Source organism: Gastrolobium bilobum, unplaced genomic scaffold, assembly GCF_033153095.1.
Source record: "Gastrolobium bilobum isolate Gb01-03AN ecotype WA unplaced genomic scaffold, APGP_CSIRO_Gbil_v1 utg13952, whole genome shotgun sequence".
In the NCBI taxonomy this organism is placed as follows: domain Eukaryota; kingdom Viridiplantae; phylum Streptophyta; class Magnoliopsida; order Fabales; family Fabaceae; genus Gastrolobium; species Gastrolobium bilobum.
This window is the reverse complement of record NW_026898355.1, coordinates 81,477-105,113: the sequence shown is the minus strand read 5'-3', so window position 1 is coordinate 105,113 and position 23,637 is coordinate 81,477. Positions and strand designations below refer to the sequence as shown.

Genomic DNA, 23,637 nt, shown 5'->3' with positions numbered 1-23,637 from the left:
GATGTAAGCCTGCTTTTATGAATGTTGATTCAAAACTAAAATTTCCTCATCCAAGTTCGTTTGAGATTTTTCTAGTGTTTTTCTTTTTAAAGTCTCTTGTTTGGCCCTTTTTAAGATCTTAGGGGTGCAAACAGTAGCCGCAACCTTCAGAAATTTGGGAATCTTCTCTTTACTACACATATGACGAAGAGCCACTTAAGAAAAAAAAAATTATATATATAAAGGGTCCATTTTTTCTTACCGCAAAAATAACAATATATTTTTGGAAAAATAGATGATTACAATATTAAAGTTATTTTTTTTTCTTTTCACATTAGTCGATAATATATGATAAAAGAAAAAAAGAACTTTAATATTATAACTATTTACTTTTCAAAATAGATAGTTATAAGATGTTAGAAGATTTTTTATTTTTTTTTTAGCAACATGACAACCTATTATCCCATAAATAAAAGAGACAAGGGCAACTAAGATAGATTACAGCAATATATCTTGCTATGTTGGGATAGCATTACCTCAAAGCCAAGCTGGTGTTAAGAATATTGAAGGCCTCCTAGTACCTTCAATGGCTATTTTTGACCGAGATCTGGTGGGTGGTGGCCATATGAGAATCGTAGAAGATAACTAACATGGAATATACAAAGTGGTCTTGATCTTCGATTGAAAATAATGACAACAAGGGCCCCATAAGTTTGATTCCAAGCTTAAACCACTTTTGCATGACACGTGGAAAGTGGAATTCAACATTTATAATTACTACGATGATGACTAGTGACTACTAGGAAAATCATCACGAGTTTGAACATTAATTAAACCGAACTAACTCACAGTAAAACTTGGAAATTTTGGATTACAAGGGTCCCAAAACTCGATAGCAAATGGGAACCAATTTAGTGACACTACCATTTTTCGTTGGTTGTCCTTTGTCCAATTGAAAGTGGAGGACAATAATGACATGTTACTATTATGATTTATGAAGACAATTTTATTTTTCCAATAATATTCACATTAGAGACTAATTTTATTTATTTTTTATTTTATTTTCTCTTTGACCAAGTTAATTAAATGGGCTTTGTGGTTTCATAACAATGGCCAGAAAGAAAAGTTCATAAAACAAGCTGTGATCTATTCAAGTGTAATGGACTTTGCTGATGGCATTTACAAATAGTAAGTGGCTACAACAGTAACAAATAAACAGCAAATTGAGACCCTAAAAGGGAACAAAAAAGTGATAACTATTTTGTTTTCTTGCTTAAAGAAGAGGCAAGCCAAAAGCTTGAATGAATAGTCTAGTTGTTATGATTGTGTGCATAACTGAGAAGGAAGTTTGGGTTATCCGTAAAGCCGGCTAGAGAAAGAGTAATGACTCTTCGATGTAAATTCAAGCTATTGACTGCTACATTTTATGACTATATAAAGCAGAGAGATTCACTTCTTTGTGATGATGGAATCATTCTTTTAAAAAGAAAGTTGAAATGACCCCTAGAAATATTAAAGGAGCGCACATGATAGGGATTAATTAACAGCTTAGTTAAACCAATGTGGCTACATGCAGGTCTAAGGTTCTAGATTTTGAGCTCTCAAATCAAAGTCATTGTAATTTGACAGGTTACAAAAGCAAACAAAAGAAGAAAAACAAAATAGTTAGCATAGCTTCGCTGGCATGGCTTGTGAACAGAACTGAATTAGTGGACAATTAGGAAATTAGGATAGTATATCATCGAAAGAAGAGTAATGTAATTTTATTTTTTTTAACAAATCCTCTTAACTTTTAATTTCTTAAAACAGAAGTTATAAACAATTAAAATATATTGGAAACTAAAAAAGGTGTTTAATATTTTTTTAAGTGATTAAGAGAATTATTAACCAGATTCATTAAGAAGATATAAAGTTAGGGAAATATTTTTCTCATTTCGTTGGAAATAGCTATCTCATATTATACACTCTCATTGAATTTTGTGTCAGTTTTTTCCATTTTTTTTCTTTTGTTTTAAAGTGTAGACCCCACATCTTTATTTCAGACACATGAGAAAACTATTTCAAGCAACATAAAATTAGTAACTCCGGTAAAGTTATAGTTGAAAGAAGGTGGGGATAGAGTTGAAGTAAGTGGATCCACACATGCAATAAAAGCCTCCAATTATCAAAAGTCATGCACAAATGAAAAAGTGATGGGTGGGGTGCCCATGTATTAAAATTTATATTGACACTTTGACAGTCATATCCTTTAATGATGCAAAATTCCAATTAGATACCTCTTCTATGGAAAATTGGCATGCTTCACTATTTCATTCTAAATTCCCTAAAATGCCTTTGTGAGCAACTACAATTTGTAGTGTCTGTACTTGGTCAACGATAATCTGAAGTTTATGGTCAAGGACAAGGTAAAAGTCTCAAATTCAATATAAACACATAAACTGGGCACAACTTAAATAGTAGAAGAATAGTTGAGAATTTCAAATTGGGTTAGGGGTCTTAAAACTTTATTCCCATGTAAACCAGTAGAAGAGGGGAAAATGGGTAAGAAAATTCAGTTAGGTCAGGTCTATTATGGTTAGTGTCAAATTGAGATTCAAGAAAAGGTTAGGTAATTAGGTTAAGATTGAATAAATCAAATAATTGTTTTATCCATTTAATTATTTTAATGTACACAGTGTACTACTTTGTTTTGTGAGTTACATTTTTAAATAAAAAAAGTACAGCAGTAGGACAATGAAAAGATGATACCATACCACACCACCTCATAGTTCTCAATCATCAACTATTTAAAACAATGGTTAGACACTAACTTCAGCACTAACTTTCTGTGGAGCCCTTTGGACATTGTCTAAACCAATCTATCAAATCCTGAAACTGGTAAGCATGGAGTTCTGTTGGCAAAAATCCATCCATGGTTCTTAAAAGAAGCATGGAGAATAGTGTGAAAGGCTCCTCACCCCTCACACTTCACCACTTTTAAAAGTTTGCTTGTGCTTAGCTATTGGCTTCTGTAATCACCTAGGGATATGGTCAAACATTCTCTGTTGAGTAGCAGAAGCAGATATGCATTCTCCAAAGGAGTAGAGGCTTTGGTTAGAGCCTGGCAAACCGGCAAGTCACAAAAAGGCAATGGACTCCATTAGGGGTCCTTATGGCTATCTATCGCTCAAACTATATAGTTCTTCTTGTAGTATAATGTAATAAACAAATGAAGGTCTTCCTTTGAGAAGTTACCAACTTGTGCTGTTTAAATCACTCAATTTGCAGCTGAGTAGAATCAGTTTCTTGCTTCAGTTTCTGCAGATGAGTTGGTAGGTAATTGTGATCATTCCTGTCCCTTCTTCTCTTCCTGTGTCTTTGTTCTTTTCTTTTTCCCGTGCGTGTTTGTTTTGTTGGTGTTATGAGTTATGATCTTATGAGCAATAAAAGAATAGAAAATTCTAGTTCCTCAAAGTTTAGAATTTGTTACATTAAACTCTCACCCTTACACCTAATGCTGTTGCATTTCTGATTTTACTGACATGGGAAGTTGTTCGGGGGACTCAATTGATAAACTAGTTTATCCTCTTCATATAAAAAGCATCCTCATAAACAAACATTTCATGTCCTGAAAAAGTGAAATGAAATCATAAAACTTGTTAGGTTAGAATGGTCTATCATAGGTTCTCAATGGTTGATACGTGTAATGTTGTGTGATTAACGCTTACTTAACTATTACTCTTAAGTTGAAGTCAATAATTAAAACCATTTCAATCAAGGCCACGTTTCTGGTTGTCGTCTCCCTTGAACTGTAATATTTTAAAGTTCGGAGTTAACCAACAAAATTTTGGTCGTTCACTAAGGGAACCAATCACCATATAGTTGTCATTAGAAATAAGTTGATTTTAAAGTTAAGAGGCTTCATATATAATGCGTATATGAGGATACTAATGATAGTCGAAGCAGATGTCTATTCGTCTCGTTTATTGGCTTAATGAGGATCACCAATTATTGGTTAACATTTTAGGAGTGACCTAAGTTAAAAAGGTGCCACCAATTCTCTCCTTTGCTAAACCCCAAATGGAAAGCACGTTCCCAATGCCATTGTAGTAGTTAGAAGATACGAGGTTTAGAACAGAAATTTGCCACTTCATCAAATTAGCCAATTGGAGTGCCCTTTCATTTTAAACAGACATTTTTTTTTTTGTCATAAACTTTCCCTCGTCCCAGGCATCACAAGAAATAACTTTTTCACAATTCTGATCCTTCATTTTCCTCCGTAACTAATCCAAGGCAAAAAATCAAACCATACTTTTAATGTATAAATTCTACAGCTTTCGTAGCATTCATTATGACAGCTGTGCTTGCAAGTAGATGAATACAGAAAATACATATAAACTTGTCACTCTAATTTGTCATCTTCTACACAAACTATACCTCGAGACACCCTTTGTGGTGGACACCCAAACGTGGGAAACCAAGGAATATACACGTGTTGAAACTTGAAACTAAACATGTATAAAGAATCAGAAATTGGGTATGGAACGATTTTGAGGAATTTAGCTCAGTTTTTCCAATTTCCTTTACCATATTTTAAGAGAGAAGCATACAGTAATTCATTCCAAGTATCTGGTACTCCAGGCAGGCACCAATGACTGCAATCTTGGTGTAACTCAGCAGAGGTTCGTTCTGCTGATGTCTTATATTCCATTCTGTATATAGAAGGATGCCCATCTTTTCTGTAATCTGTAAGCCTACTTATGTTCATATATATCACTGGAGTTTTCATCTTTGGGATGACATGCTCTAACGCCCTCATTTTTGAGGGATGTTTCCGTAGGTGAGTTCCATTATATATTGGCTCGGTTTCTTTGTGGCACTGTCCTCCTGAATTCCATTGCCCACCCCTGAAACAATGTCAGACAGTATTAGAATTTATTAAGGCATACTGGTTGAATATGAACCAGCATAGTGCTAATGTATACAATTGAGATCACAACCTAGGACGACTTAACCACTGCTTATGGTTAAGTCAAATGGTAAGATATGTTATTGATAAGTTGTCAATTGTAATATAATAGACAGCTTAAATGGTAAGAGCTTAAGCTGTACCCAGTATTTTATGAATATGAATCAGTACATTGCTAAGGCACACAATTAGTAATATGCATTATTGTACAAAAACTATAAATAAAATTTCAAGAGTCGATGATACTCTTGAATTGGCTATCAATTAAGTTGACAACAAAAATGAAATATCAAATATTGAAAGCAAGCCCGCATAAATGGTTGGTTTTTCTTTAAAAAAACCTGCTGAATATTAAACCAATCATCACAATAATATAGATAAAGTACAGAGGTTTCACACAGGAAAAAAAATATAAAGTAGATAAAGAGCATCACAATACCTAGTTTGTCAACTGTTGACATTATTTAAATTAAGCTACTAAGAAATTTCTGATTATATCTCTAGACTTTGGAAATAAACCGATCTTGGGCAATGTTCAGACTTTGAAGTATACTATCATATGGTTCCCCAATCTCATCCTTCCAACAAAAAAATTTGCAGAAGGGTAAGTGACCACATTGATAGTCAATAGCAGAGAGATAGGAATTTGGCAAGTTTGCATGCCTAGTTTTAAATAATACATAAATTTCCAGCCATGAAGTTCAACTAATTTTAGAGCCTATGTAAAGGAAGCAAACAGTAGCAATCCAGACTCTATCAAACTTTGGAAGCTATGTAAAAGACCAATACCTGAAATGGGTCACTGAGTATCCTCTGAAGAAAACCTGAGTTCGATTTGCATCAATATTGTTGTTGATCCATCTAGCCCAAGTGGTCAATGCCCTTGTATATGCATCTAGAACTTTGAGTCTTGGGTACACATGGTTGCCTTCTTGATAATAGTCTTCTCTGTAATAGTACCGGATGATAGCAAAATGAAAAACCTTAATTCCACATGCAATCTCAAATGACAGATTTGAAAACATATGACCATATGGTATGCAGGAACTTGAATCAAATGTCATGCTAAAATTCTGTTGTAATTCACAAAACAGTAAACACTATAAGGTAGAAAAGATACAGAGGAGGGGACAAGACAAGATATTAATATCTTGATTAGAAAATCAATCTCACATGGCGAAATTGTAAACATAATGTATGCAGGAAGTTGATTCAAATATCATGCAAAAATTCTATTGTTATTCACCTTCATGCAGCACCATTCTAATCTATAGAATTCAAGACCACTTCTGAGCTTAGAATCATATACAATGTGAATTGTGAAGGCAATGTTTACATAGCAACAGACTGAACTCACCCCTTAGATGTTTTCTCATGGGTCCACCAATGGCCTGTATTGAAGACTATGATATCGGCATCATGATACATGGTAGTTGTCTGGTCCATCAAATCCAATCTTAATGTCTCAAATGACCCATTTATGCCTTTGAAAGTTGACTCTCGAACAATGAATGGAGAACTAACAAAGTCCACTGAACAATTATAATCCTATAAATACAGCAATTTTTTTTTTAATGAGATACCATTACAAGATTTATACCAAGCAAAATCACAAGAGATGTACCAGAAACTCGCCTCAAATCTAAAAGCATAGACACCTTTCTTCTTAAATTTCGTTCTTCCTGAAATTTCAAAAACACGTTTCTTGTCCCTGATGCTTTGACGTAGGATACACACCATGGACTCCCACATGTTCCTGTTCAGTGAATCCCCCACAAAAACCAGTCTCTGCCCTCTCAATTTTTCCAGAAAATCAGTTGCATTCAAACTGAGAGGTGACATAAAAAATTAGTAAACCATACCAGGAAAGAATCCAAAAGAGAGTTTCTTTGAATGAGGGATATTGAGAGGGGTGGAAGGGTAAAGGATGGTAAGGGAACAATTCCCCTTGTTTGGCTTAAAACTGGGAAGGGAATGTAAGTGAAATAATTCTCCCTCAAACAAACTTTTTGTTGCCCTCCACATGGTGGCAATGGTTGAGGGGAGGGGGATAGCTTTTCTTTCAATTTAAAATCTTATTATTCATATTTTATCCATAAATTGGGTTACTGAGATTTTACACAAGTAAACTAGCATTTTGGTCCTTGGAAATGTATCTCACTCCAATTTACTCAATTTGACACCAATAATCGTTTACCTCTACTTTCTTTCCTTAAATAGAAATCCAAACACAGGAAACGTAGCTCTTTCTCCCTTCTATCCCTTTCTCTCTATATTATCCCGTTCCCTTCCCTTCCCTTTTCCATTCTATCCCATTGTCTCCAAAACTTTCAAGCATTTATAATAAGTAAGGAGGACCAAGTTGCTGTTTTATATTCTGCAGTCATATAGTCCACCAGCAGCTTTCATTCTTTATTTAATTTATTATTATAAACATATTGAATCTTTCACATTTGCTATTCTCATAAGAATATAGACAAATTGCTCCTTCTTCTTTTTTACCCTATTCTAAATTAATAATATTTCCAAGTTGTTTGTGACAAACAGTAATCATACCTTGGAATGTCGCATCCATTTGGCTGCCATTTCCATTTCACATATTCGCTATCAGGCCTCCCATTAAGATGACAATCAAAATCCCTATCTATGTGGGGACAAGAACCTAAGGGATAGTATGGCTTTGAATCATCTCTCACCCAATTACCATCAAAGATATCACAATTCCCATGGAAACCAACCTGCATTTTACCCTGTCGTGAATCATGACCAATCACAGTAACATTGCTTTTCTCAATCATCAACTTCCCTTCTTCACCAGGATTTCCATTGCATGACGAATTTCCCACGTTGTTGTTTTTCTGCATCACCGTTTTTGCTTCACCGGAAAGACTTGAATTCGCAGAAAATTTTCTTTTCTCACCCGGCAAGGGTTCATCTTTGACCACCCCATTAGGATCCGAGAAATTTTCCTTCTCTGGGGTTAAGGCACCATTTCCCACACGGGTTGTTTCCTGAGGAAAACGTTGCTCTTCAACATGCAAGCTTGCATTATCACGGTTCTCAGTAAGATTCCCCAAATGGGTCTTCTTCTCCAAACCCTTTTCCCCCACAGCACTTCCTTCTTCAATCCTCTGCATAGAACTCACAGAAGCATTGCTCGCAGAGGAAGAGGAAAAAGGGTAAGTTGAAATGCGAAAATGCCAAGAAGAAAACGAAGCAGCATCAGATCGTTGTAGAAAGACTTGAACTTGAGGAGCCTTGAGAGAACTATTGAGGAAGAGAAGAGTGAGAAAAAGGAGAGAAACTCCAACACCTAAACTATACCCAGAAACAACCTTTCTCCTCTGAGACATAAAGAGCTCCGAGAATGCAAGCCTCTTTGAGTTGTTGGAATCCATGGAGATTATAACCCTCTTCTTGTTCACAACAAAAAGCCAACGCATAGAACAAAAAGACAACGTGTTTCAGGGTTCACAGATCACACTCACAATATGTCGTTTTGAATGAAAAAACAGCGCTGCGAATGTGATAAGGAAAATAAAGGCTTCCACTGTACATGAGAGAGAGAGAGAGAGAGAGAGAGTCATCAAGTTTTGAACTATGAACCCTTGCAAGGGTGTAATTACGATAGGTCTCTCTTCCCATTACAATGTGATTAGCCCTTAATCCTGCGAATATGCAATTGAAAAAAATCCCTTGATCATGCAACGTTCTACATTATCCTTTTTTTTCTTTTTTCTTTTTTTCGTGTTTCTCCCAAGATTAACCTTAAACCCTCAAATTCACATTAAAAAATAAATAAATGTTGTTAAAGTGTTGAGTCTGAACCAGTCATGAGTTGCTGACTAACCAAAATTTTCTTAACTGAAAGAGATCAAAATAAAATTTGTTGAAATTTAGTTCTAACTTTTAGATCTATGCTATCTGTAATTAGAGAAATTCGAAACGAACCACTTTCTAACAACTAATTATTTCCTTCCCTTAAACTGAATAGCAATAATAAAAGTTGCCTTTTAAAATTCAAATTTCAATGTTGCGGTTATCTAATATGAAAGAGGCTGCCCCAAATTCAGTTACATCATTGTCAAATTACTTTTTTATCCTAAATAAACCTGATTGAAAAAATTATATCAATTACATTACATATATTGGAGATTGAATAATAACATTTGCTACCTTATACAAACATATAAACATGATAACTTTTTTTAATGAACATATAAACAAGATGACTTATCCATACAAAAGTGGTGATTGGTCATTGGTGTGTTTAAATAAAATTGACATTTAATGCAAATAAATGGCATAATAATTTCGGGATGTGTATTAGAATGCAAAATGCCAAATTGAATTCCTACCCGTTGGAGCATTTTCTCTTTTATCAACTTCTTGGATTTAAAAAAAAGAAGAAGTTCATATCCATTGTTTCTTGCCCTAAAATAGTAACAGTAGCAATGCATTAATGTAGAGACGTTAAGGGGTAGTTTCGTCAATGAAGAGAAGCCCCACCAAAGCTTTGGGTTCTCCAAGGCCCAAAATAGAGCAAAACAAAGTAACAAATCACGCCGACAAACAATGTGATACGTGGCGGCTTAATAGGGTACAACTACAAACTTTCTCGTGACGGTGGTGGTGCGTAGCACCGACGAAGTACATGCAATGTGATGGTGACACGTGGCGAATCTAAGAAGCAGTGGGCATGGTGATTTGGTTTGGGGAAAGGGAGCACGCTGGTGTGGGTACACATGCGAACTTTCTCTTTACAGTGTGCTTTTGGTCGTGGGCTTGGGGCTGGAATTGGTGTGAAAGGTTAGTAATATATTTTTTAATTTGAAATATATAATTTTAATAATAAAAAAAATGTTATCAGTATTATTTTTTTTTAGGAAAAAACATATATACTTTTAAAAGATAGATCTTAACTGTTAATTTCCGACCCTCAACGGTTATAATTTATTGAATCAAATTTAATGGGTCAAATTTATTATTAATTAATTAATAATTTTGATCCAATAAATTATAACTGTTAATGAAAGAAAATCAATAATTAAAATCTAAAATGATATAAATTTATATCTTTTAAAATAATAGATGTTATTTCTTTATTTTTATGATTTATAAACTATCTTGTGCCCTTTCACGTGGTAATAAGTATTCCGCTTTTTTATATCCGTACAGCTAATCTGCTGCAACGTGTATATTTACCATGGTTGGGATTCGCCACGACACCTTTATATGTATCAACTATGAAGTTTAACAATAATAATTAAATAAACAATGTGTTACGCGGAAAATTGTAAATATTAGAAGAGGACGGGTCAGTACATAGGGGAATGGTGGCTAAAGCATGATAAACCTGAAACCTACTAGGCTCTCAACAACCTAAACTTCGCAATTAATTCTCTAACCAAATTTCTTTTATTGTTATCTGGTGAACAAATATTTGTTAATATTGATTAAACTTATAATCTTCCTGTATTTGATTAGAATCTAATAACTGATAACTATTTAATGACTCAAATGTCTCAGTAACTTTCCCTTAAACATACATTAGACAATAAATTTTTTAAAAAGTATATATATTTAGTGTTAGAATATATTATTAACTCAATAAAAGCTTAATACTAGAGATAAGTTACCATATTAATCTCATTATTTTTACAAGTATTTTTTTTCTTCTGTGGAGTACATGCTCAATTTAGCAGTTCCTAGTTAGTTAACTAGTGCAATCCACTAGCACTTAGCAACTTCTATTTGGCTAATTTCTCCTATTCTGCTATCTTTGGAGTTTTTAACTCATTCAAAATAAAAAACAACATTTGCAACCGCGATCTATTTCGTTATTTATTAACTTATATAATAAATGTATACGAAATATCCGAGTATAAGTATTACTATATAAAAATAATATATCCATTATTTATGTTTAAAAAGAAGTACTTATTCTTTAAAGTTATTGCTTTAAAAAGAACTAATACTCCCAAGCTAATATATAAGAGAAGCTTTCAATTTTCATCAGCTAGTCTTTTTACAAATTATTTCATTTAATTATTACAGAACTTATTGTTTATAATTTAATTATAAGGTAACATTTTTACTTTTAATAGTACAATTCTTTTTAGGGTTTTATTAATCTCATGTTAAAGGAGATAAATTATCTCATGTCATAGAGATAAATTTGTGGACTCCACTACTTGAAAAAGAAAAAGAAAATGTGACACAGTTATCGAAGGGTGTGTAGGAGAGAAAGTTATCACATGTAACATGAGAGTAGTTTTTCCCTTCTTTTTATATGGACATATAATCATCTTAAGTCTTAACAGCAATCCCTTGCCATATGCTTAGATTTTATTTGCTAGACTATGTGCACATATAATCTTCTGGTTAACAAATCGGTGCTTCTTCTTGATCAACCAGCATCAATTGGAGGGGGTTTGTAACTATATATAACTCTCATTTATCTTGTACAGACCTAAAATAGTCTACCTCTTGTATATTGATCTATATATTGAATGGAAAACATAATCAGAGACCAATGGCCCATTCATCAAAATTATATATCATTTCAACGTACTATACTTTAAAAATTAAAAATTCTAAGATGCTCATTCCAAAGTCAAAGCATGCCACAAGTTCCACCATACTTACGAATTACCTACCAATGAAAGATCACCAGCAACTTACAAAAAAAAAAGATCACCAGCAAGAATCAGCATACTAATTGTTGATCTATGAGACACTCACCAACCATTCAAATTTATTAGGTTTTAGGGGTGAAGATGCGTCAAAGACAATAAATACTCAGCTGGCTATATGGGATTACTTAGCCATCAAGACAAACAGCAAGTACAGGTTAGGTGCAACTACGTACAATTTTCTAACATTGATTCAAAAATTTTCTGAAGCAACTAAATCAACATTCCAACGAAGAAGTTACTTATACATGACTTTCCTTTTTTTCTTTTTACAGATGAATACAAGCATTACATAGCTATTGACACTAATGACGACGCCATTTTTAACCATTTAAACTACACCTTTTAAACAAGGAGCTATAGTGGAAAACCAAGATGCTTGTCACCTAGGGCCAGAAAGCTCCATGGCTTCTACAATGAGTGAAGATTCCTCTATAAAATCTGAATATCTTTGAGGGGGGTTCTCACAAGACCGGAACCTTGGTGTTTCAATCCTCTGTGAGGTCTCCCATCTCTCAGCTAAGCCATCCTCTTCCAACATCTTTAATACTTCTGACATCTTGGGACGGTGTAAGGGATTAAATTGTGTACACAAGAGTGCAACCTGAACCATTTCTTCCAATTCAACCAGGTCAAAATTTCCCTTTAAATCTTTATCTACCATTTGACTTAATCTTCCGTCCTGATGGAGCTTCTTAACCTGAAAGTTGTTTGATTCAAATTAAACAAAAGAATGGTGATTCAAGAGGGGAAAAAAACCTATCTTGTAGACCCAATTACTAAATGTAAGGGGGGAAAAAAAATTGTAGTTTAAGTGGTCAATTTTTAAAATACCAGATCCTATTTAGAAGAGAAACTAGTCAAGTTCTCTATCCATTAAATTTTCTTGGAAGACAAGCTATATGTCATATAAGAGGAAAATTGTTCAGAGTGCAAACAAATCATTCATTGTAAGTTGTGGAAATAAATATACTGCTAGAACATGTAAAAGCTTTGTATGCTAACTAAAGAAGAAAAGAAAGATAGCGAGAAGAGAGTGAAAGTCTAGAGAAAGAGAGTACCCAATCAAGCATTACACCTTTCTGGTTTGCAGCTCGCCCAAAATCTAGAGCTTTATGACCTGTGATCAGCTCAAGCAGCAAGATTCCAAACCCAAACACATCAGTCTTTTCTGATGACTGGCCAGTGGATAGGTACTCTGGAGCAATGTGACCAACAGTGCCACGCACAGCAGTGGTCACATGGGAGTCTCTGTGATCCAGAAGCTTAGCTAAACCGAAATCACCAACAACAGCTTCAAAATCTTCATCTAGCAATATGTTTGCTGCTTTGACATCACGGTGAATAATTTTGGGGTCACATTGCTCATGCAAATAAACCAACCCTCTTGCTGTACCTAAAGCTATTTTCTTCCTCCTTGTCCAATCTAAAGCTGGCCGTCCATTAATATGGTCTGGTATATAAATCCAAAACCAAAGTCAGAGACTAGGGTACAGTTTCAAATGGTCTTGTGGAATTAGAGTATAATTATTAATCTCAATCATAAGCAGCTTAAGAAAATGGTCGCTTGGCAAAAAAAAACAAAGAGACAGTAAATGAGAACGATGAAGAGAGACACTCCCATAGAAGACAGGCAATAAGTTATCTGTGACTTAATAGTAAGTCACCATGAAAAGTTACCCTCAAGGTAGCCTGTGATAGCAATTCTTTATATCAGTTTCTTTATATCTATTCAGCTTGTGAAGATAATTTGTGCAAATGTTTCCATGCTATTAACGATCATATTTAAAAGTAAGAATTTAGGGAATTTGGAAAAGGTAATTTGGATCGATGCATTAGACTCCTCATGGATCTATAGATTGTAGTAGCAGGCCATCACAGTATGCCATCTGGCAAATAGAAGGAACTTGGAAGTTCCTAGGACTAGGAGACCAAGCAGCACTTTTATGTTGGATACTTTTTAATGCAGTGAAGTAGCAGTGGCAGTAAAGGATCCATGGGAATAAAGTATTCATCCTTCTCCTATGGACATAATTGCAGCAAATAGTGTTTTCACCGATGTAGCCTATTCACACCAGCTCAATACATACATGGTTATCTGACTGTTTTTTTTTTTTTTTTGAGATATTTCAATCGGGTCATCGCTTCGCGACTAGTCCGATTCGAGACAGATCCTGGGATTAAGGCTTTAAACCCCTCCCAAAAACGGTACCGGGAAAGATCAAACACATGCTCTCACCTCCACTTGCTCAGTTCCCTGGCACCAACTGAGCTACTATTATTTGGTGACTATGGTGTTTGTTGACACAAGTAAACAACAATATATAGTTGAAGTGATTGTACAACAGGTTATTATCAGTTGATAAAAAAACAAAGTGGACACAGTACACCTAGTTCCTTAGATGCTGGTTAGGTAAACAACAGAATATAATTAAAAGGGGCAACATAAATAAAACCCACCTTTTATGATGAAAAGTTCAATGAGCTAACCTTTTAATCTAGAGGCTACACTGCCGTTAGACATGTATGGATAAACGAGGAGCCTTTCATTCTGAGTACTGCAAAACCCGCAAAGCCTCAAAAGATTCCGGTGAACAGCCAAACTTATTGTCTCAACTTCTGTCTGAAATTGGATCTCACCACCAGCTGCATTATAGTCCTTTAACCTTTTAACCGCCACAACAGACCCATCATTCAAGCACGCCTTGTAAACTATTCCAAAGCCACCTCTTCCTAGAATATTCTTTGAGTTGAAATGGTCTGTTGCAGCTCGGAGCTCTTTGAACGAATATCTTTTTAAATGACCTAGGCGCACCTCTGGGTCGTAATGCTCTGCCAAGTAACAAACTTTTACTGAGAATGCATAGAATAAAGAAGAATCCCAAAAAATACATTCACACAGACATAACAATACTCAGCACCAAGAAAGTCTAGACCAAATATCAAATCGATGTAGGATGCATGATATGAGAAGGTGATCCTTATGTTAAGAATCACATTAACACGAGCAGGAATGTTAACTCTCAAATTCTACCTTCTAAAATACTGATTACGTGTTACTCCAAATTAAATTTCAAAACTAGGATTTTCAACAATTTTTCCAAGCAAAAATAGAAAATTGACAATTTTTATTGATCATGCTGCAAAAAGTTGCCAGTAGGGAAAATATCTCGTAGTCATACTTCATTACATGCATGAAAAGTCATAGTGTTGCTTTAATAAGGTTCAAATAGTTGGAGAGTAATCAATACAATCAAGGAATAATGTAATGAGTAGCAAGGGTCAGAAACAGACATAAATCCATTGAAAGCGACATAGACATAGATGTAAATTTCTTGAAAAGAATTACTAAATGATTGTGTGCTCCTGATATTGCAGGGATGATCAGATTCTTTACGAATTTTGCAACAAATTTCACTAATACAGTGTTACAGATATAAAAAAATAGAAGTATAAAAGGAAAGGGGGGGAGCTTTAGCAAGGACTAACCATTAATATCAAAGAAAATCTGCTGGTTGTGTCTATACCGCCACCAAACGAGAAACCCAACTATAATCACAATGACAAAAGCAGCACCAAAACTTGCACCAAAAGCAAGTGCCACATTATGGCTTTTTTTACCAGAGTCTGATTGGGCTAGAAAAAAATCACCACATCTAAGCATGTCATACAATTGTTAGAAATAAGTAAATTGAAAGTAGAGTACAAAGATAGACGTCATTAACACCTCTTAGTGCATCTGGGGGAAAGGAAAGTGGCTCTGGTAGAACAGTAGAACAGTTGTTTGCTTTTGGACCACAAATTAATGGGTTACCCACAAATCTGATGAAAATAGTTGAGCAAGAGATTAGCTACACCACTTTTTCGTAAACTTGAATATAGAAGTAAAGACAAGAGGAAACCCAAATGAACTTACTTTAATGTTCTTGCTGATATTCTTGGCAAGGAACCACTCAGATTGTTGTAGGAGAGGTCCCTACATATATTTAACAAAAATTGGATGGGGCAAAAAAATAAAATAAAATAAAATAACGGGGCAATAAAGTAACAAAGACCTACACGAGGGTTAGACCATCAATGTTGCTAAGAGATTGAGGGCAGGCTCCTGAAAGGCTGTTATTATTCAACCGCCTAGCATGCACATTAGACGATTTAAATGGAGTGAGAAACACGATTTCATAAGTCAGCGTCATCAAAGCAATTATCAAACTCATAATCTTTACGACAGTTAACATCTGTACAATATAAAAGCTTTTGTAACTTACAAATAATTCAGGTTCTTGAGGCCTCCCAAAGAACTGGGTATCTCACCACTAAATGCATTATTGGAGAGATCGAGTGTCTGAAGCTTTTCCAGGATTCCTATTGCAGCAGGAATCTGACCAGAAATGGCATTATTCTGAAGCAACCTGTATATGTGTACAATTATTTAAGAATCAATATAATTTCCTTCACTCTGTCTGCTTACAACTCTCACAACCAAACCAACATGCAAAACAAAATCCCGATAAAATAAGTTAATAAAAATGAGCATAGACTTACACAGATTGTAAGTTAGTAAGGTTTCCAATCCAAGGAGATAGTGTACCAGACAAGTTCTGACTAGGCAATCCCCTGGTAAGAAAAAATTTCATTTTAATGAGAATCAAACTAGTAAAAGTTATTTGGTTCATTTTCTAATGAAGAGCTCATGAAACTCGTTTGCCACTTCCAAAAACACTTAAAATCTAAACAACTTACAATGCAGAAACGGAGCCATCTTGAGAACAAGTAATCATCCTCCAGCTACAGGGATCAACAGAATTAATATCCCAATTCTCCAGGACATTGTGAGGATCAATCAACTCATTCTTTATGGCCATAAGAGCTACAACTGTTCAAGGAATAAACAGAAGAGGGTTAGAACTTTCATCTGAAAATTCTCTTCTTTTTCCAGCACAAAAAGAAAAAAAGAAAATTGATGAACCACATAAAAAAAAAAAAAAAAAGACACACACACACACACAACACAAGTACTGAAGTACAGGCCCGCCCAGACGGCCAGACCCCAACCCCCTAGAAAAAATACCCTGGGGAAGAGGAATCGTAGTAAGGTCTCTTATGCTATTTTGTTATAGGTAATTAGGTAGAACTTAAATTCTCTAGGAAAACGAAAACGAAATAAGTCATAAAATAGCATTACCGTGCCTAGTAGTTTGCAGCATAATTAAATTTCCCAATATGCTCAATTTTTGTGCCTTAAATTATCAATTAACAATCTTTCTGTTCATGACTTTTACCAAAGATCACAATGAACAAATTGGAAAAAAAAGAAAAAAAGAGAACAAATCCCAAGAAAAAAATAACCTTCGTAGTTTATGCCAGAAGGAGAAAGAGCAGCAGAAGAAATCTTCATCAACACCAGAAGAAGTAAAACCGGTAGCCAGAAAACCGAAATACTAAGTTCCATACTCCTATTATCAGTTCAGTAACTCTGTCACCCTTACACAACCAGTAGCCAGTGCTCAAAGACACCACAATTAACAATTATACTCCTCATTCTCACAAAGAAGGTCGAGTCTGCATCACCTTAGCCAAACAAAAAAGGCCACTCTTTTGAATCAGATTCCCATAAAGCAATCCCACTCTCACCAAAACAGCAACTTTCCTCAAGACCCAATTCAAGGAACATTAAACCAACAGAACCCACATGCCAAAATTGCTTCTTCTTCTTTTATCCCACCACAGAACCAACTTGGAAATGAAGAATTTGAATCCAACAAGGACAAATGAGAAATGTATGAGCTCAAGCGAGCAAGCACAGAAAAAGAACAATACTTTATTGAGAACAAACCGAAGTTCAAGCCTGAAATTCTGAGATCCTTGAGATCTGTGAATGGTGGGTTTGATTTCTATAAGGTTTGGACAATCCCCACAAATTCCATGTGAGTTTGTCGTTGGTTTCTAGCCCTTTTGTGTTAGTTCCCGGTGATTCCACTACCATTATCTTCTTTCTTTTGCAGTTGCAGAGAATAAAAAGGAGCTGAGCATGAAACACAGTCTCACCCCAAACAAAGAACCAAACAAAGGACAAGACAACATGCCAAAAGTGGACACAAATGTAGAGGCACAACCACACCCAGCAACCAAAATTTCTTTTTAATTTAAATAATAATAAACTATATTATTATTAATAATATTATTATTATTTTTTCCCTTATAAAATGAACATTGGAGTGAAGGTATCAGGTATGTGTGGGATTGATGAGAGAGAATAAAGGGAATGGGATGTGGGTGATGCAAAAGAAAATTTGGTTGATGGCAGGTAAAATTTTTAGACAGGTCACGTGGTTGGATTGTCTACACCTTTTGTTTGCTTTTGGCTTGAAAATATAACTTTTTCAGAATTTGGGGAAAATAAATATCAATATATGAATCGAATCACATTCTGCAATCTGCAGCTGATCATGGCCCACCATGCTAAATTGCGCTTCATGCTTATTTAATAAACTACTATAGCGTAATCATCCATTTTGTTACTTTGCTATTAGTTAAGTTTTTTAAAAATGAATTTTTTATTTTTTATTTTTTATATATAAATTATAAGAATGAAGAATTAAAATAATGTTACCTTTTGTATTTTACATTTAAATTATAATCAAGAACTTATCAACTATATATTACTTCAGTGAGAATTGTACATAACTACACACATTGGGCACATTTATGACTTTAAACTGCATTAGTCCTATCATTCCATTTTCAGATTTAAGATGGCAGTAACAGCCACTACATGATACATACAAATCACATCTAGAGGATGAAACGATGAGGTTCTTTGATTTCCTTCTTTATTTTGGGTAATATGACAAATAATGTGATGTAATGTTAATATTAACATTTGCTTAAATAAAGTAGTTTGTTGAGGTAAAAATATAAAAAAAAAAAAATCATATTCATAGAAGGGAAGAAGGGGAGAGCTAAAATACGCCGGGTGTGGAGGTGCAGTAACTGGAATGAACTGTGCTTTTTTATTTTATTTTATTTTTGTTGGATAGCGAAAGATTGGAATCTCTACGATGCGCCCACCGCGACATCCGCATTATGCCTTGGCATATCTGGTTATTTCTGAAATTACTGTTTTTTGGCTTTATTATTTTTTATTATGAGATTTCTTAACATTATTCTTTCATAATGTATTACTGAATTATTTTTAAAAAATTATTTGTTCACAATTATTATTTATAAAATACTAACATTTTAATGATATATCTTTTCCTAGAATTTTCTTTTTTCTTCATGTTAATTATTTTCTGTTTCTATATATACACGTGCTGTGCCCAGGGCTTTGTTTGTCCCTTTCAAAAGATAAGGGGTATACTATGGTTGCGAGCCAACCACAACAGCTACTTCTATTATTAGGCACACCCACTTCTATTAAAGAAAAAATTGCAATTAGTTTACTTACCTCGGAGAGATTAATTTATGCAACATAATCATAATTATTGAAATTCCCAATAGTTTACAAACCTAACTCCTGAGGTATTTTTGTCGCATTGGGAAAGCTGAATATTCCTTGTGTATTAAACAATGTTTTTTTTTTTTTTTTTTAATTTCTTTACTCTTAATCTTTGCTTTAAACATTTGCAATGCGTTCAAGACAAGACTGTGAAACACAAACACCAATCAAAGGCCATGGCTTTGGGAAGAACAAGGATGAACATAGATTGGCACTCAGGAATGACTAATGATAGTCCCACATTTTTTAGTACATGATTACATATTTATTAGATTCTTTTTAAATTACTAAATAATGACGCGTTTCATGTGTTTTTGCTTACTTTTTTTGCATAATTTAAATTATTCATTCTTTTACATTAGTATAAGACGCCAAGATGTTAAAAGAATTTTATTTCAGTATATTTTTACTGTAAATTTTTTTTTTACACTTATGCCGAACAGTATATTATTAAATTATTCAATAAATTTGGCATCTCGTATACTTAATAACATGATTAAATTACAAAATAAATATCAATATAAAATTAATTAATAGTGTAAAAGATTATACAAAAACTATATTAGAATTTAACTCTACGTTAAAATATTTCATCAATTAACAACTTAAAATTTAATTATGCTGATAAAACCAAAGGTATTATGAATTCCTCCTCCTTACTTATTCCTTATTTAAATACTTATATTGTTACATTTGCAAATACTTTTATTATTTCAAATATATATATACATCGTTAAACTTGAAAGTAATGTATATGGATAAAGAAAAATTATTACATAGTTTGAATTTTAAGAAAATGTAATTTTATTTGACTAAGTTAAATATCATTCACATATTAATATTATATCAAAATCAAACTCAAATTAAAATCTGTGGTCAATTAACAACTTAAAATTGAAACGTAGTGATAAAATCAATACATACTCCTCTTCTTTACGTAAATACTCACATCTTCAATGTAAAAGAGGTAAACAAAAAAAAAAGGCACTCGTCATTCTAATAGGTTTGCAAATACTTCTTTTATTTTGAAATATATGTCATTGAAAGTAGTACCTAAGAATTTAAAATAAATAAATAAATGGTATTAATTTTAAGAAGAGGTACTACAATTGACTAAATTGTTTATCATTACAATACTTAAAAATCAAAAGATTACTATTTATTAATGTTATATCATATTTTTTTAGTAGAAGAGAAATATTATTAACATATTATTTTACATTATTTTCGATATTTTATTATTGGATAAAATCTTATGCTAGACCTATTAATAGAGGGTAAAGTCGAAAGTCGAATTATTTACTGAGTTTAACATGAAATTCTATCTAATAATAACAAATATTAAAAAGAGAATATTACTAGCTAAAATTTTCCTTAATAAAAATGATAACAGTCGGAATAAAATAGAAAAAAAAAAATTTAATAATTTTTAAAATGAGAGATAAACAAAAAAAAATATTACTTTTCCAAAGCAATAAATATTATATAATGAATGAAGTAATTTATAAATATTTTAGATATTATTATATTTTAGATATTATTACCGCATGTTTATTACTTTCCCCTATTATATATATGTTACATTATTGAACTGTTTTACACATTTTTCTTTCATTTCAATTTTTGTTGCATATTTTCTTTTGTAATTTTTTCTAAGCCTTGTCATGAGTTTCTCACCACGAATATTCAAATGGTTAAGCTCTTAAAACTCCAAGAAAATAACTTTGTAACTAGTTTTTTTAAAAAAAAAAAAACTATGTAGCAATTGTTTAATAGAAATAATATTTCTCGTGTAAGATGAAAATAATTTTATCTTTCACATTCATATAAAAGTAGATATGATTATTATTTTTTCTTTCTCTCCTTTGCCACAACACATACTTTTATATAAATGTAGAGATAAAATTATCTTGGATGAGTTATACAAAAAAAAAAAAAGTTATCTTGGATGAAAGACAATATTCCCTTTTTAATAACCCGGAAATTTACGTTTGAAAAAAAGTTGCGATTAGTATTACAAATTGACTCCTTGTCCTAAGTTTCCGTGCTTTTATCCAATAGATCTTCGTCCCTTGTTCCTCACTGATTGAGTTTAGTATTGTGAAAGTATATCAAAATTTACAATTAGACCATTCAGTTTGTAAAATTGAAAGAGTTTGATTTAATTTTCTAGAAAGATTGTTTCTTTTTCATTTTTAGTTCTTGTGACTTTTCCATATTTCTCACTGCTGGGCCATTCAAATTGTTGGTCCCACTGACTGATGTACATAAAACTAACATTATTCATGTTCATGAACAATTGAACATGGTGCGGCTAAAGCGGGACTATTTATCTGATTATTCCAACAATTATTTGGGGTGGTTTAATGAGAGTCATTAATCCAAGGTAAAAGAAAAAAGGAGTTATCCCAAATGTCGGAACTCAATCATTGAATCATCGTGTAGGGTCTACCTCTACTTCATTCCCATCATTCCCTTACTATATTAAAAAACATTGAATTATTGTAAAAAAAAAAAAAAAAAAAAACATTGAAATATTGAATTACTACTTATTTTATTACATGCATAATATTTAATACCCTCGTACCATTTTCTCGAAAAATTATATTTTAAGAAACTTTTGACAATGTTTTCTAATCAACGTTATGATTCTGATAGATTGGGTGGATTAGAATCCAAGTATTTTTAAATAATTAAAGTATAAGTTTGTATATAAAAACTTAAGCATCATATTGTATTAGATATTAAAAAAAAAATAAACAAAATGTAGTTGCCAAAAAAATATTGTAAGCTTACGTGACTGCATTTTTTTAATATATATAGAATTAATTATTACGATGCTTCTTAAACAACAGGGAGTGGAAAACACATGGACGTAAAGGAAACACACCACCATTATAGATTATATCATACAAAACGTGGGTTATTGACACTTCATTTTCTATGAATGCTTATTATTTAGTGCTTGTTTATATTCGCCTGAGGAAAACAAAGGAATATTTACCTACCAATTGAATCATTAGTGGGTTTTCTTTCTTTCCCCTGTCCTATGAAACACCGACACTTCAAAAATCCTGACGTGTCGTGTCCGACACTTTTCAACACTCTCGGACACTCCGACACTCCCCGACACTCCAACACGCGTTATAGAAATTCAAAAAAAGGTTCAAAGACTAAGTTGCGTTGAATTTTTAGTTCCAACTATAAGATTCATTGGATTACGATTACCATTTTATTGAGTTTAATATAAATATTCGAGATATCTTATGTTTCTTTGCAAAATTTATGAATATTATAAGTTTAGATATATTTTTTTGTTAAATTATTGAATATTAAATATAATATATACTACATAAATTAAAAATATTATTTAATATCAAAACGTGTTCTAGCGTGTCAAAATCTAACATTTTTTAAAATTAACGTGTCGGAATATAGTGTCGTATCGTGTCACGTGTCCTGTGTCAGTATCGGTGCTCATAGCCCCTGTCAGCCTCCCAAGCTAGTTCAACCCACTCACCCACCCACCCTATTATTTATGAATTATTTTCTGTCCATTACGCACGCATAATAAAATCTTCCAATGTAAAAGTTTAGAGTCATATTACAAATATAAGGAAAACATTAAAGAAGAAATGAAAATGGGGGTGCAAAGTTGGGGACATAGCTTTTGTCATTGCCTTCGGCTTTGGGTTATCCCTTCATGATTCGAGTTAAAGTAACACTTTGGCTGTAAAAAAAGGTGAGACAATGAACCTGCCTTTGTTGCCCATGATTTTCTCTGGCCCAGAAGTCAGTTGATACACTAGTTTGATTCCTCACAGTACTTGTTAAGGTTTTAGTTTTATTAGACAAAATCTTTGAGGGATTAATGTTTTTATATTGTATTATCTCTTATACACGCATAAAAAGCATATAGAGCTTATATAAAATATATATATATATATGAGGCATGATACTTTGACACCGGTGTCAAATTTAAAGTTTGACACCTCATCTGAGAGCCGTTAGATCAAAAAAGATCAACGACTCTGATTTGTAAGCATGTGACACCATTGATTTTTTTTATCTAACGGCTCTCAAATGAGGTGTCAAACTTTAAATTTGACACCGGTGTCAAAGGATTCTACCTCTATATATATATATATATATATAAGTCTCACGTGGAAAATAAAATTATCTCATATAACCTAATAAATATAAATTCCAATATTTGAAGGATATTTTAACATAGCTTTATTGAACAAGTTATCATAAAAAGACAACTTGGTAATGGGACCCAAACCAAACCATTCTCCTACCAAACCACTCAGCAGCATAGCAGAATACAATACAGTGATCGATTTTATGTAAGCATATATATAGCCAACCCCGACTCCACAGCTACTCCAGCACAGATGTTACATTTGGTATCTTTTTCACATTTTCGTAATTATAGCAGAGATGAGAAGAAACGGCTCTTTGACCAAAAGGGTCTTTAAACTTGTTTGGATTTTTTTTTTTTTTAAAGTTAGAAG

The 23,637-nt window shown here is 33.2% G+C and overlaps 2 protein-coding genes across 4 annotated transcripts; both read right to left on the bottom strand.

The window, feature by feature from the left end:
- Positions 1–4,519: 4,519 nt before the first annotated feature.
- LOC133315197 (protein trichome birefringence-like 2) lies at positions 4,520–8,336 on the bottom strand. Its single transcript, XM_061516775.1, has 5 exons — positions 7,484–8,336; positions 6,563–6,755; positions 6,285–6,475; positions 5,717–5,875; positions 4,520–4,865 (listed from the first exon to the last, which is right to left on the bottom strand). Exons 1-5 carry the CDS (start codon positions 8,323–8,325, stop codon positions 4,523–4,525), a joined length of 1,728 nt encoding a protein of 575 aa, XP_061372759.1. The 5' UTR covers positions 8,326–8,336; the 3' UTR covers positions 4,520–4,522.
- A 3,452-nt stretch (positions 8,337–11,788) lies between these two features.
- LOC133315175 (protein NSP-INTERACTING KINASE 3) lies at positions 11,789–17,695 on the bottom strand. Of its 3 annotated transcripts, none has more exons than XM_061516745.1 (11): positions 16,969–17,695; positions 16,363–16,495; positions 16,165–16,236; positions 15,888–16,031; positions 15,682–15,753; positions 15,539–15,598; positions 15,350–15,444; positions 15,112–15,258; positions 14,113–14,454; positions 12,684–13,075; positions 11,789–12,322 (listed from the first exon to the last, which is right to left on the bottom strand). In XM_061516745.1, exons 1-11 carry the CDS (start codon positions 17,069–17,071, stop codon positions 12,005–12,007), a joined length of 1,878 nt encoding a protein of 625 aa, XP_061372729.1. In that variant the 5' UTR covers positions 17,072–17,695; the 3' UTR covers positions 11,789–12,004. The 3 variants fall into 3 exon arrangements, with proteins under 3 accessions (XP_061372729.1, XP_061372730.1, XP_061372732.1); XM_061516746.1 differs by having other exon boundaries at positions 15,112–15,249; XM_061516748.1 differs by having other exon boundaries at positions 12,186–12,322; positions 12,701–13,075.
- Positions 17,696–23,637: the final 5,942 nt, after the last annotated feature.

What these genes read in the sequence shown, in the direction of transcription:
- LOC133315197 (XM_061516775.1), bottom strand. Translation starts at nt 8,325, where the DNA reads ATGGATTCCAACAACTCAAAGAGGCTTGCATTCTCGGAGCTCTTTATG. An exon ending in AATGGATGCGACATTCCAAG is followed by an intron (nt 6,756 to 7,483) that starts GTATGATTACTG and finishes GTCACCTCTCAG; the next exon opens with TTTGAATGCAACTGATTTTC. An exon ending in TCTATGCTTTTAGATTTGAG is followed by an intron (nt 6,476 to 6,562) that starts GCGAGTTTCTGG and finishes CTGTATTTATAG; the next exon opens with GATTATAATTGTTCAGTGGA.
- LOC133315175 (XM_061516745.1), bottom strand. Translation starts at nt 17,071, where the DNA reads ATGGAACTTAGTATTTCGGTTTTCTGGCTACCGGTTTTACTTCTTCTG. An exon ending in TTCTGGCATAAACTACGAAG is followed by an intron (nt 16,496 to 16,968) that starts GTTATTTTTTTC and finishes TTCCTTGAACAG; the next exon opens with TTGTAGCTCTTATGGCCATA. An exon ending in GATGGCTCCGTTTCTGCATT is followed by an intron (nt 16,237 to 16,362) that starts GTAAGTTGTTTA and finishes TTTTCTTACCAG; the next exon opens with GGGATTGCCTAGTCAGAACT.